At 38.5% G+C, this 15,096-nt stretch overlaps 1 protein-coding gene across 1 annotated transcript in view; it reads left to right on the top strand.

Moving 5' to 3' along the window:
- Positions 1-15,096, top strand: part of rsrc1 (arginine/serine-rich coiled-coil 1) — a 145,584-nt gene that overhangs the window by 129,697 nt on the left and 791 nt on the right. Inside the window, exons 8-9 of the mRNA XM_059331442.1 lie at positions 7,030-7,136; positions 11,773-11,880. Of these exons, the coding sequence (XP_059187425.1) occupies positions 7,030-7,136; positions 11,773-11,880 (215 nt within the window). The remainder of the gene's footprint in view (positions 1-7,029; positions 7,137-11,772; positions 11,881-15,096) is intronic.

Below are 15,096 nucleotides of genomic sequence, written 5' to 3'. Positions count from 1 at the left end.
ACATAAGATATAACATAAACATATCACTTGCCATTATCTGCTAAGGTCAAATAATGCTCAAGGATACATTATGCAGAAAAAAGTGATCATATATGGTGTTTTCCATAAGTTCCAGAGAACTTATAGACCAGAACTTTAGAGGTCAATACCTGTCAAATTGCATTCTCGATACCTCATCCAGTGCCGCAGTGAGAAACAAAAACAGAAGGATACATTTTAATTAATGTACCAGTGTAAAAATAATGGTACAATGTATTTTAGCTCAAGGATAACATCTTTGGACATTGAAATCTTTTAATAAATCTGGATGTCTGTCTTTGTGGTGCTTAGCTAAGTTGGAATTGTTTCCTTCTTTTGTCTGAAAAGTTTGAAGTTTTTGAAAAAGATTGTATTCATTCGAAAGCATCAAATTTCTCTTCATGATTCATATGTTTACAACAATATGTACAAGCAGTAAAAAAGTCCAACATTGTTGTCGCACCTTTATGAAAAATACCACACAGATAGAAAAACAGAAGCTATTTTAAATGTACAAAAATAGTTTAGCAAACTGAGGAATAAAACTGCTACAAAGTTTGGCACAACAGGTTAAAAAAAAAAGCTCCCAGGAATATTCTGGAAACTGACTGGCCTCGAAAGAGAAAACCTTACAATGATGACTCTTTACCTGAGTTTGATATCTATACATTAGCAGCTAAGCTCAGCTTGGCTTGGCTTTAAGTAAATGAACAGTTACAGTGCTACTTTTACTGTATTCTTTTCTACCAGTCGAGGACGACCTGTCACTGCAGCTGTACTGGTGCCATCTTTAACGTGTTGTTGTTGTTCTGCTGTGCTGCTAGCTGTTCTTCTTCTTCATTTGGCATTTATTGGAAGACCAGAACACTTGTAGGCGTATATTGTTCTATCGCCAGGTCCTTAAGAATTGCATCCCAATTTCCTAGAATACCTGCACTACTGTAGAAAAACAACTTCTGTCACATTTTCATAATTTTTGACATTGACTTGCATCAATTCTTGTGACATCCCAAGCTCGGACTACCACTCTCAGAGGTTTAAGGGAGACAACAGAGCATTAGGGATGTGAGCCAGGCCCCTGATGGCTCAACAGGACGGCAGACTCCACAGAGACCAGTTGACTCTATGATAACAAGGTGACCACCACAGGGGATCACTCAGCCTGTGTGTGTATTTGTGGATGAAGGTGCATTGTTGGGAGACATGGGTTATGGAGACATGTGGCTTTTTTAGAGGTGGGGGATGGAGGTAATGTATGAGTGACTGTGCGTATTATGTGCGTGCGAGGTCTCGTGGGAACGCGCATTAGACTGGCTTAGCCAGCTGCTCTGTCATTGGACATCTCGCTGCTTATCGCACACGCACTTACAAACACATACATACATATACGCACGCTCCTCAGGGACACACGGCTGACATCTGGCTCTGCATGTCAGAATTTCCCGTCATTCTGTGTGACCTGTTGACCCCGGCAGCCACAGGCATCAGACAGGCATCAGCGCCATATCTCGTCATTGTTGCGACGCCACCATTGTTGGTTTGCTGCCTTAAAGAAAACCTACAGATCTGTGCAGAGGAGAGCAAACTCATGATGGTTCAGCTGTTCTTAACCCATTGATGCCTAAAACTTCCTGTAAAACCTCTGGGCGATTTTAAAATCAGCCCCTAAAACCTGAAGTTTTTCTGGAAATTCAACAGAAGTGTCAACGATTCTACTAAATAATAGATTTTCAGCCTCTGTAGCAGATAGAAATGAAATTCAAAAAGTATTTGAGAGCTTATACAAATACTACAAAACGACATATCCGCTTTCCAGTCTTCAATGGGTTAATATTTGGATTCTTTGGGTGCTTGTCTTACTCCTACCCCTGGGTTGCTGATCTGTATTTATCTGCTCTTATAATGCACATCTCCTCTCCTTCTCTCTTTGAATCTATCTTCCTTTTTTCTGTCTCCCTTACTCATTGAGGTCCCATTTTTTTCTATGCCTAAAGCTGCAGGGTATTAGTTATGCAAATATTGACGTGCAGCTTTGGCCTGCTAGCTATCAATTGAAATCAGCAAATCGATGGGCCTAATAGCTGCTCATTAGCCACTTGATGCATTTCCAGGGCTAACATCAGATCCTGTCAGCGGCCCCTAATCAATACAGTCTAAAAGTATTACCTAACCAAGGCCCACACCAGACACCTTTTTAATAAAGCAAGTTGGCTGTCTGGCTTTCTCTGTGGAAGTCCAGGTCTGACTCAATGGCTCTGGGCCGAAGTAGAACAAGCTTAAACTTCTCTGTCATATCAACAAAATATCTCATTAGCAGCAACATTCCCAGACACCCAGCAGACACATTAGGTTTCTTAATTTATTTGTTTTAGTAACGGTGTAATGGAAATCCTCCTCCGCACAGCAAAAATGTCTCACAGAGAGTCATTTGGTGGAGATAATGAAATCTCATCAGTCGGATTTTAATAAGTAACCTATTGTTTCATTTTTTTTTCTGTTGTTGTTCAGTCCAATTCCCAGGCATGCTTTGGAGCAGCCTGTTGTTTGGGCCTGGAGAATCGTACGGTAAAGACTTTGATGCAGCCAGGATGCTGCTGCTGCTGAGAACAGGGCCAGACCGGAGCCCCTCTATCGCCCCTAGCACGCAGCCCTGCTAAGCTTAACTCAGCTGTTTGATGCCAAGCTCGGCGAGTGTGTGCCTGTGTGCGTGCATGCGTGTATGTGTGTGTTTACCCAGCTCAGGGGTTACATAAACAAGAGCAGCTAGCCTACAGGTAAGACCCACAGGAGACCAGCCAGGAGAGAGAGAGTGAGATGGAGCGCCAGTCTCTTACCTTGGCATTCCCCCGGTGTTGTCGCCATTGCTGGAGCTGGATATTCACTAATGAAGGGCGAGCTGGAAAATGACTAAAGGAGATAGTAAACAAAGTTACTGCACACACACACAAACACACAAACACACACTGAATGCACTCATACACGTGTGAGTGTGTTAATATAGTTAACTTTGGTGGAGGCAAGCATCCGTGCATGTGTTTGTGTGCATCCCTGATGTATCTGGGGCTGCTGTAAAGAGATGGGGAGAATGTGGGCGGATGGGGTTTGGAGGCGGAGGCTGGCAGCGGGGCAGTTGGCCGCTGGTGCAGAGAGAAAGAGCGGGGAAGGGGATTGGAGGAGGAGGGGGGGGGGGGGGGTACAGCGGAGATAAATCATTAGAGAGCAGGTTATTGGAAATGCAGGGAGATAAAAGAGTGAAGAAGCCAGTAATTGCCTTAAAGATCAGACTACAAAGCATTACTTTGGATTTTACAAGGCCAGCCAGCAACAAAAGAGCAGTAATTTATGAGCTCAGTGTAAAAGAATAGCATAATTACATTAAAAATTAATGCTAATGAGGGCTAAAATGGGGAAGGTGGTTATTATGAAAGTTTGTATTCATCTTCCCTGGGTTGAATGATGGCTAGTGGCTTGATTAATGGCTTAATTTCTATCAATTAGCAGGCAAAAAAATCTCCACTGAGACGGGCCTAAATTGAGCATTGAATTACACATCTTTACCGCGGTGCAGGGAGAGAGGTGGGGGGAGGGGAGGGCACATTATTGAAACCTGGGAAACCAAGAGATGTTGCTGTGTGTGAGCGTGTACATGTGAAAGCCAGGCATGGGATACAAAAGTTAGATAAATGTTTATTCTCATGTATTCTAAGAGCTGCTGCGGTTTGTATCAGTGTTGGGTTGCAACAGAATGTGTGAGTGCTTAGAAAAACAACTTAAGAGGCCCATTAAAAAAAAATATATATATATATATATATATATATATATACAAATTAAAAAGTCTTTCTGAATTCGAATATTTCTTTGACAAATTAAAAATGGTTTTATTATTTTATTAAATGCACCAATTTAAAGTTATACACCTTTTTCTGGCATGACCCATCCCAAATATATATTTGTACTTACTGTGCTGGAGTCACGCTACCCCCCATAAATCTACAAGCACAGTTTGCCCTTTCTTCATATTTAATACATTTATTAAATGCCTTTAACATCTCTGTTTGCCATATAATTCCAAAACACTGTCAAAGATTTGCCACAAATTGTGAGACCTCAATAAAACAAGCAGTTAGTTTCCCCTTCTTATTTATTTTTCTCCACAGAACAACAAGTGCTGCGGTAATTTAGCTGGCACGCCAGTGCACTCAATTACTGGAATTAATCAGCAGCAGCAATATATTCAGCTCGGCTGCTCTTGATTGACAAACTGTAGACCAAAGTCAAGTTTACAAAGACAACGCTGCCATAGCCCAAGGCCTCTGCTCACATAGAGACATGTGTTGTTGAACAGCTCCCTCTTCTGGCGGGGAGCTGTAACTGCTGCGTAACGCTCTCATCTTCAAGGCTGAAGGAGATGAGCTGAAATCTGTTTTCATTGGCTGGTTTGATTTTCTCTCCTCGTCCTCTGGTCTTAATCAATGAAGTGGACAAACAGCTATTTAGAGAGAACAATAGCCTATTGATTCTGAGCCACTCATCAGCACTGCTGTCTGTCCAACTAATTTCAGTAATGAGATGGCAAGTGAGTTTTCTGACTGCCTCTTGTATACACTCAAACACACACACACACACACACACACACACACACACACACACACACACACACACACAGTGTACACAGGCAAGGAGAAAATGCATGTTAACATACGTTGCTCATTTGCTATCCATTATTCTAATCTGCAGATACAAAAACAAAAGTTTATTGATTGAGTTTGAGCCTGTTTCCTGGTTCACAGTAATGGTTGTAATGCATTTCAGCACATAGACACAAGTGCCACAGAGAGCTAACAATAACCTGATTTAAAGCAGTACAAACTGTACATTTAATTGTGTCTAGTTTTGTTTCTTTTCCTTTCTGTCTGCCTCTCGCTGTCTGTTTTCTCTCTCTCAGCTTTCACTTTATCCTCCTCTCATCACTGACAGAGAAGCGTTCCTAATGCGGTGACAATCGAGTTGGCCTGTTAAATTAATTTGCCAGATAATGTGTCAATATTAAATATCAACTTTGACCTCTCCGAGCTGCGGAGTGCGCTCACCCAGCTACAGTATTGATTTTTGTCTGCCTCTAAGCTCGCTAGGCCCGCACTCAAAGTCCATTATTTTTGATTTTCTCATGAAATTCATATCTTTTCCCACTGACATCTGACAAACAGCATATGGAAGTCATTTTATCTACCAATAATGTGTTTGTCAAAAAGTCTGAGCTCTTAATGGATTCTTGCAGCACACACGGACATCCCAGCAACAGACGGGCTTGCCAAGGAGATGCTTGCAGATATGGCGTGTGTGTGTGTGTATATGAATGTGTGTGTGTGTGTGTTGATGCATGTCAGCGTGGCGGTTTGTGTGGTAGTTTTTCATGTAGGGCATTCATGCTCAAAGGACAGCAGAGAAGGGGTAATTGAAAAAGTGAATTAAATTGTGCTCAATTAATTGTCGGCCAGTCACAAGCGTTGGTTTTCATACGGACACATGCACGCTGGTGCAGCAGCCGCGCAGTGAGCGGCGGTGATAGTGGTGTGAAGGACGGGCCACAGTCTCCAGGAGGATATTGGGCCAGTGTTCAGACTTCATCTAGCAGCCCAGTCAAGGTAATGACTATTTTTGGAGCCCGCTGTGCAATGAGTCTCTGCTCGCATCTTCCCAGCACAGGATGACAAGCTGATAGTCTGTCATATAGGAAGGCTTAATTCTACTTGTCACTCAGTTGTCCAATTCTGCAGTGCATTTAAATCAAGACCGAGTTTGTTTGAGTGCTATTATGAACTATAATAGGGTGTGTGTGTGTGTGTGTGTGTGCCATTGGTGTGTGTGTGTGTGAGATAGCATGTGATGCTTTGCTGTGAAAGCTGGAACAAATATTCATTTATTCATTAAACACCAGGCCCATGAAGATCTGTTGTGACACCCTTTCTGTAGCTACTAATGGATTGAATTAATTCCTGCTATTAGCTCCAATTGCACACTCTCTCTATGTTTGCAAGACTATGCAGCACATACGTATCTATGCCAGCCATGAGGGCGAGTGCAAAGTATGTAAGTTTGCAAACACACGTGTACATGTGGGAGTACTTGTATCCTGGTGTTCTTTGTGAATGTGTGTGTGTGAGTGTGTGTGTTCCCATTTGTGTACTTGTTTTCATGACACAGCCTACATCAGTGGAGCAGAGAAACATGGATGTCTGCTGGATTGACAGATAGAGAGATGGGAGAGTGCAGGAGAGGACGGATGGATGGGGGAGAGAGGGATGAATATTGACTGATCAGTGGAAAGATTGACAGCCAGAGAATAATGGGAGCATTCAGACTCTGTCTTTTTTTTTTCCTGTGTTGCTAACTTTCCTGGCACACCTATTTTTGCCCTCCTACGCTACGAAGACTGCTCTTGAATTCTTGAAATGATTTATTATCTGATATGCAGAATCCTGATGTGTTTATATCCAAGAGTAATTTACTGGAAACCCTTTCTGTCTTTTTGTTTGATTGGACAAGCCGGAGCAAAATACTTTCTGATACATGAAAAGTGTATGAAACCTAATCACATTTAGTCTCCATAATGAAATTCCATTGCAGTGAGTTTGTGTTCATATTTTGATTATTTTAGAATGCATTATCTGAGTGTAATTCACTGTCTGGCTATTATCTTGTTAGTATTTTTTTTTTTCCACTTTTCTTTTGTAGCGTCTCTATGCCCTTGGCTAAGCAAGAGTCCTTTTTAAAGAAGGCCAAGATTAAAATAGGAGAATATCAGATATTTTATACTGTATGTGTCAAGAGGCATTATACAGAGAGATAACATACAATCAACTAAGCCCAGTCCAAATGAAATCTGGTGCCTTTCAGAAGAATGACAAGGGATGGCTGACCCTCTAAATATGTGTGTCTGTGTGTATGTGTGTGTGAACATGTGTGCACACTTTTGTTCACAGCCTCTCTTCTGTGTAACATGTGTTTCAGAGGGAACTTCTCTGGAGGAGCAAGTGCGAAGGATAAAGGACATTGAGGCCATCGAGAGTGATTCCTTTGTTCCTCAGGCTTTCAAATCATCCAGGGATGATATAAAGGTGCGTTCTGTCCCTCTTTCTCTCCCTTCCCCTCACTCTCTCTATCTTTTCACTCTGTCTCTTATTGAATTTCCCTCTCTGCAACGCTGTGCCGTCTGTCCAGAGACAGCCCAGACCAAATCAAACATTCATTCAGTGCCGTTTGTTCCGACCTGAGACGGTTTCATCAGACGCTCCACTGTTCGCCGCCTCCAAAGCGGCAGCACCCACACAAAAGCCACAGCAGGCAACAGCCATCCTCTGTCTTCCTCTCTCTGTCTCTCTCTCCCCCCTCTGGTTGTGCAGATGCAGACAAAAAACACAGAAGTCATTATTGAAATGTCCCTGTCTCTGAAGGAGCTGGAATTAGATTTGTTGGGGCTCATGGCTGTATTGAAAAGATAGGCGACAACATGTGACAGCAGACCTGCACCGACTTTTGGGACAAATCCTGGTGAGTCTGACAAAGGTCAAGACCGCTGAGGCTGCAGCTCAGACTGCACAGATTGCACATACTGCACATACACAGTGGCCGAGGAGTGGAATGCCCCTTTTACATATCGAACCTGAAACTTTTTTTTTTTTTTTAAACATGTTTTTATTTGAAGAAATGAGTATTGATCACAGATATTCAACATACATAATTTTTCTTATTTTCTTCGCCCCCACCCATCCCCATCGTGCTGTCAATACGGAAAATAAATAAAAAAATTAAATAGTGAAAATAAACTTGTGAGTGAGAAGTACACCTCAAATGTTATATGTAAAAATCAAACCTGAAACTTAACGCTTCTTTAAAAAGTTGCATTGACATCCTTCAAAAATGCAGTTTTTTTAAAGATATTTATAGTCCTAAAGTTATTCATTAATATCATTTCCTTATCCACTGAACTACATCTTTCAAAACAACTTTATTCCTGATAATAACTACAAAATATTCATTTTTTTATTCCAGTTTGTTTATGCAATGTAACTTTTGTTGTGAAAATAAATGTTTACTAACTTTTTCTGGATATGTCCATAATTAGCAATAACACTGATTTTGAAGCTTTTTTGTGCAATTCCAGATTTTTCAAAAACTACTAAAACAACTCCCACTTCTTCCCAAAGAGGACAAAAATGTCCTCTTCCTAAACCTGACATAAAAATTAGATACATTTTTTTAGATTCAACTTTATTGTCATTGCACATGTCAAAGGTACAAAGCAAAGAAATGCAGATTGCATCTAACCAGAAGTGCTTAAGCAGTAATTAATTATTAATTCATTTTAAAGACATGACACAGTAATATACAGAGTGCAAAGTATGAAATAATATATAAATATGCGTAGACATGTTTATTGCTACATGTATGTACAGGCTAAGACTGTTAGTATTTTTTTTAATTTGTCTAAGTTAAATCCTTTAATCAACTTCAGTCCTGATCATTATGACCAAATATTCTTTTATTATCAGGATTCTAATGAATTGAACTATTATTTTCACACTAATTGCTAGAGGAAATGTTTATTTTTCATGGTCTGCGATATGACCATGATTAGCAACAACATTTATTTTGATTCATTGTATCAATCACTGCAGTGCTCTATAATACACAGCAGTAATACTAGTCTCTAGTGGAAACCAGGTAAGTAGCATGTATTTGCCCCATAGGGCAAACATGAGAAAACAGTAAAAAAAAAAATACAAATTTGAAGCTAGGGCCCTAAATTAAAAGCTTGATATGAAAATTATTTGGATTTTATGCTGTAATGGCTGAAGGATAAAAATAAATAAATAAAAGTGGTTTGACTGGGAACGTATTTGTCCTTAAGGGTCTGAGTGTCAGTTTATTATCAACTTATTATAGGAGCTGAGGTCGTACTTCCAAAATATAAAGAGGAAAAAAACCTCACACCCTTCTCAAAATGTATACCATACGCATTACATAACCCAAATATTGAATCTGTTCTCACATGTGTGAAAAGTTATACTCATAATGTATAATCAAACATGTATTTCTTCATATTCTGAAGAAAATATAATTTGAAGGCCAAAAAAAACGGATGCAATATTTAATCAGTTGCTTTTGGAGAAAATAAGTGCTTTAATAAAATACAAATTCCAAGTTTACCAATTCTTTTCATAACAGTTCTTTGTTGGTTTTCAGATTAATCTCTCGGGTGTCATCTTCATCATTAGTCAAATAATACTTAAGATATCCAAATGATTCATCCTTAGTTGGGAAGATTTCATAGTCTTTTAGAGTCTTTAGCCTCGTCACATCGTTGGCTGCAATAAAGAGAATAATGGCTGAATATACTGTGCATTTAGCATTGTTTGACAACCCTATAGTAGATATATGTGGATATTTGTTATTTAAGGAAACTGATAATTAATTAAACCTTGCTAAGCAAAATATCAGAATAACTTCCTACCTACATATTAACATGTTTTGTGTGATAATTCGATCATATAAAGTATTTATTTTACATACAAGTTTATTTGTTTAAGAATTGATAGCCATTAAGCCATGCGTTGAGTCCATTAATGATTTTTTAAGCCACTATTAATGAGGAGAGCCCAGTGAAAGCTTTTATATCTGCTACAGTGTATCTCTTAAGATTTTTTTTTCTGTTTCAAGCAAGCTGCATTCATAAGAAATGTATATTCAGCATATTATTACTGAGAATTGTGTATTTGGCACATGAACACACTTATTAGCCAGTGTGTTTTCTATCTCGCTCACTTTTTGTATCCTGCCAAATGAATTTTAAATAGATCTTTCCAACTGGGTAAACATTTGCTCTGGGGCTGGTTTTAGGAGTGTTTGAAACATGAATGGACTTGGCAAAGTGTTCATTTTGATATTTCTTCTTCATCAAGTACAACAAGGAGAACAGGCCATCCTTCCAAATGTGGGGCTGATTATATTTTTAAGTAATACCTCTGGGGATGGAGGAAGAATCACGTCTAAATATCACATTTTCTTCTATCAGCTTGGACAACTTGGACAGATGGAAACACGAGGGGGACGGAGAACCTTCGTCTTTACTTTAAGTCCTTCTCAGTTATAAAGAAAGGAGAAGATATGTTTCTTTTGGCTTCAACTGTAACAAACAACTGACCAAGCAAGCTGGTTCTTTAAAGTTTTACACCAGCACTCAAACTGCAGGTTTAGCACAATTTAAGACTCACTTATAAAAAATATAAGGTGGAAAATATGAATGTAGAATGAGTCAAGTGAGACAATAAAATTACACATTTCTTTGGAATAAGCCAGACTTTCACTGCCATCTGCTGGACAAATGTATCATTGCATTTCACAAATCTGTACATTTAGTAGGTATTATACAGTGGTGGAAGATCCTTTGGTCAATTAACCCTTTATCAGGTGAAGAACTATATTTGGTAACTTCAGGTAATATTTAGAGAAAAAAGTTGCAAATTTACTAGATTAAAGTGGCAAATCTACAAAAAAAAAAGTTGCAGATTTAAGAGATTTAAAGTCAGAAAAAAGCAGCTTTTTTCTCCCAGATTCACCACTTTAAATCTCATAAATCTGCACATTTTTTTCTTATAGATTTGCCACTTTAATCTCGTAAACTTTTTTCTCAAAATATTATTTTCGTATGTTTTTTTTACACATTCTGGCTGTATGTAATATCCTCCAATATTCTCTAGGATTGAAATTTGGAATTTGCAAGTATTTCAATGAGTGTCCTATTAAGGGTTAAAAGTAGCAATACCACAGTGTAAAACCACTGTGTCATAAGTAAAAGTCATGCATTTAAAAGTATTATCATCAAATATAGCGGTAAACTAGTACCTCTTCTCCATTAGCATATTACTTGGAAAAAGAGCCTTTTTAAAATAAGACATAGTTTGGACAACTTATTGTGGTTTATGGTTTTCAAAACAGTATGACATTCATATCTTCTATAAATAGATGATTATGAAATTGATTTTTCAGTACATAATGCATAGCCCCTGCTGGTACAGGCCCTCTGGATTAAGAGGTTAAGATATGTGTATGTCTATATATTTTATATGTATTCCTTTATAAACTGCTGGGTAGCTTGTGAAATTTCCCCCTTAGGATCAGTCATAGAAATGTGTTGATTATATTTTTAATCTGAAACTGGAAATCAGCTAACTGAAGAAAAATGTAGTTGAGTAAAAAGTAGAATATTAAAGTTGCAGAAAATGAAATACTTAATGAAAGAACAAGCACCTCAGAATCACAGTATTGAAGTAAAGGTAATGTAATTATGTAATTTGCAATTTTTATTTACCAACAGAAAACGACACAACAACATTAAATTGCAGTATGGAAAAGCAAATTTCAAGCCAAACATTTAATACTTTTTTTTTATTGTTCTCTTGTCTTTTTTTTAATTTATTTTTTTTAGCTTTTTACAATGTATGTTCATGTTCTGCAGAAATGAGCAGTGCCCCCATTTTTTTGCATTGTGGGACATTTGTATGTATGTTAATACTGTTGTTGCTTTGGCTAGAACTCTTTAATTCTTTTTCATTTATATTCTTCTATTTAATCATGTTTCTGTATCAGTATGTGTTTCAGTTCTTTCAAACCTTGTTAAAATGTCTGAATGTGCTCATGTGCTCATTTTTATTATGACATTTTGACGTGTTTTATGTATTTCTGTGAGCACAGACTGAGCCGGCGGAGGTGAAGCAGGAGTCGGAGAGCGCAGATTCTCAGGATGTCTCTCTTCCCTTGTCCATCGTCTACAGTGACATTGACACGCTCGCCCATCCCACTGTAAGCCCTTGGTTTCGCTTTATTTTTTTCTGTATATTTCAGTATCACATCACACTGTTACTGCTATAACACAGACTTTTTAAACACCCAGTGAGCACCAAATAAGCAACTTCCAGCTAAACTTTTGGCACCGTCTTGTTTTTATGGTCGTTGCCTTTACTGGACAAACTTTCAAAACTTTTTCCTTAAAATATCCCTGCAGCCACTAACACCACCAACATTTACACCACCCCTGCATATTGTGATAGCTTGCCTCGTATAGTATAGGACACTGCAGAGTAGTAGATTATAGTCTGCGAACATCACCTCCTCCCCTGCCTGCAGACCAATGATGAAAAACGAGAAGGAAAACTTTAAACTCCAATAACGCTCCCTGGGGCTTCCCAGTCATCTATCTCCACTGGGGGAAACTAAGTTATGCCCTGACGTATGCAGATAACCCCTTCAAATACACACACATACGCACACACCGCACCCCAGCTCCAATGCACACGCATACACACCCATCAGACAGGCTGATGTATGGCAGCAATATGCCCCAGGCGGGCCCCGGCCTCAGCTTCAGCTCCAGCTCCACTTCCAATTAGAACAGATGAGTCCCATTAGCCCAGCCCAGATACTGTCATCCCACACACACAGCCTCATTAGCACCATGACACCAGTGCAGGGCCGACAGACAAGAACTCACTGGTGTTGAATCTAACACACAGATAACATGCAGTGCAGCTGTAAGCAGCGTAGGTTAGGAATGAAGGATTGACGTGGCCCGGGCTGCTCCACAATCTGCATAATAACAGACACATATCATCACATAGATATACAATATGTACACATAGCCAGCATGTCAACATTATCTCCCACACAAACACACACAGTGAATACAGAAATGTGCCTTGCTCCTCAGTCTCATAGTCATTATGTTACTTCCTAATAAACAGATGCCTTCATTCGTCAGACACTTGCAGCAGCAGCTTTATAGCCGTCTTACAATCAATATCATTACTGCTGGTGATGTACTGCGGTGAATACAAGTGGTGTGTGTAGGCTTTTTTTTTTTTTCTGTCAGCGCACTGCTCGGTCCACAGCACCACACATGCTCTATGTTTGAAATAAACTTTTTTCTTCATGTAATTTAAAGTCAGTAGACAGGGGAAGACACATGAGATACTACAGCTTTATCACTGTGATTCAGAAGTTCACAATGAGGGTGCATAGGGGTCAATGGGCAGTACTGACAACCCTGTAAACGCCAGTCAGAGGCAGATTAGGGGCAAGGCATACTGGGTAGGTGAATTGTGTGTGAAATGCAGATTAAAAGCAATATTACAGTGTTACAATTTGATTTAGCTTTTATCCAAAGCAACCCACATCTGAGAGTAAAGCACAAGCAACGATCTAGTCAGAAAACAACATGAGTAAGTGCCATGTTTGAGTCCAATAGGACTTAAGTGGCGTCAGGCAGTGCAAATAGCACATTGAAGGTTTTTTTACTGTCGTTTTTTCTCCCATTGAATATTCATTCCACCAGTGGTGGACTCAGGGGGCAGGAGGGGCGACCGCCCCCCCTCATGCCTTCATGGTTGAAAAAGCGCACTAAAGTGCCCTCTAGAGTGGTGAAAATGAGAGAAAGTGCCTTATTGGCTGCCCTTCACACACTTATTGATTGCCCTCTAGGGTGCCCCTTTATACTTATTATTTATTTTTGAATCCAAAATGTCTTTTTTGTGTCTTTTTTTGGTCATTTTGTGTCTTTTTTTTAGTCATTTTGGGTCTTTTTTTTGTCATTTTGTCTTTTTTAGTCGTTTTGTGACTTTTTTAGGTCATTTTGTCTTTTTTAGTCATTTTGTGTCTTTTTTAGTCATTTTGTGACTTTTTCTGGTCATTTTGTGTCTTTTTTTCGGTCATTTTGTGTCTTTTTTCCTTTTTTTGCCCATTTTACTGATTTATTTGATAGTGGTAGAGGGGAAGACATCCAAGAAAACTACATCAATTAAAGCATGTGTGTAACTTGATCTACAAATGCAAATTCAACAGTTCACAAGCCAATTTTAGATTTGAGACTGTCCAATGGCAGCTAATGTGTATATAGACAGCAAAATATATTGCACTCAGTAAATTGTCTGTTTTCAAGACACATGAATTGTTATTGGCTTCTTTTACTTATTGCCAATGTTTAGCCCTTTATCAGGCAAAGACCTATATTTGGTAGTTAGAGTCAGGTAATATTTCGAGAAAAAAGTTGCAAATTTACTAGATTAAAGTGGCAAACCTACAAGAAAAAAAGTCACAGATTTAAAAGATTTAAAGTGGCAAATCTGCGCGAAAAAAGTCGCAGATTTACGAGAAAAAAGTGGGGAAAAAGCAACTTTTTTCTCCCAGATTCACCACTTTAAATCTCATAAATCTGCACATATTTTTCTCATAGATTTGCCACTTTAATCTCGTAAACTTTTTTCTCAAAATAGTATATTTGTATGTTTTTTTTACACATTCTGGCAGTATGTAATATCCTCCAATATTCTCTAGGAGTGCCCTATTAAGGGTTAAAGTGGTGACTCTGGGAGAAAAAAGTTGCTTTTTTCCCACTTTTCTCTCATCAATCTGCAACTTTTTTCGCACAGATTTGCCACTTAAAATCTCTTAAATCTGCAACTTTTTTTCTTGTAGGTTTGCCACTTTAATCTAGTAAATTTGCAACTTTTTTCTCTAAATATTACCTGAAGTTACCAAATATAGTTATTTGCCTGATAAAGGGTTAATGGACCAAACGATAAGTTAATGCATGTATAAGATTTTGATTATATACCTTCACCTACCAGAAATGCACAAGCCATGAGACTTTTCATTATACATATGAATATAATACTTTCCTGTTAAGATTCAGTTTATTCATTTGAAATTACTGTTTACCAGAATTTTACATTGTTTTATGTCTTATATATGTTATGTTTTACCGCTGTATTTTAACTTGCACTATTTAATGTCTTAGGTTATAATTTATTTTATGCACATTTAATAAGCATTGTGAAGGGATCTGATTTTTTTCATTGCCAATGACTGCTGTGTATACAGTACAGGCCAAAAGTTTGGACACACCTTCTCATTCAATGTTTTTCCTTTATTTTCATGACTATTGACATTGTAGATTCATCAAAACTATTAATGAACACATGTGGAATTATGTACTTAATAAAAAAGTGTGAAATAACTGAAAAC

The sequence above is a fragment of the Centropristis striata genome, chromosome 4, assembly GCF_030273125.1.
Source record: "Centropristis striata isolate RG_2023a ecotype Rhode Island chromosome 4, C.striata_1.0, whole genome shotgun sequence".
NCBI lineage: Eukaryota > Metazoa > Chordata > Actinopteri > Perciformes > Serranidae > Centropristis > Centropristis striata.
This window is presented reverse-complemented; position numbering and strand designations above follow the sequence as displayed.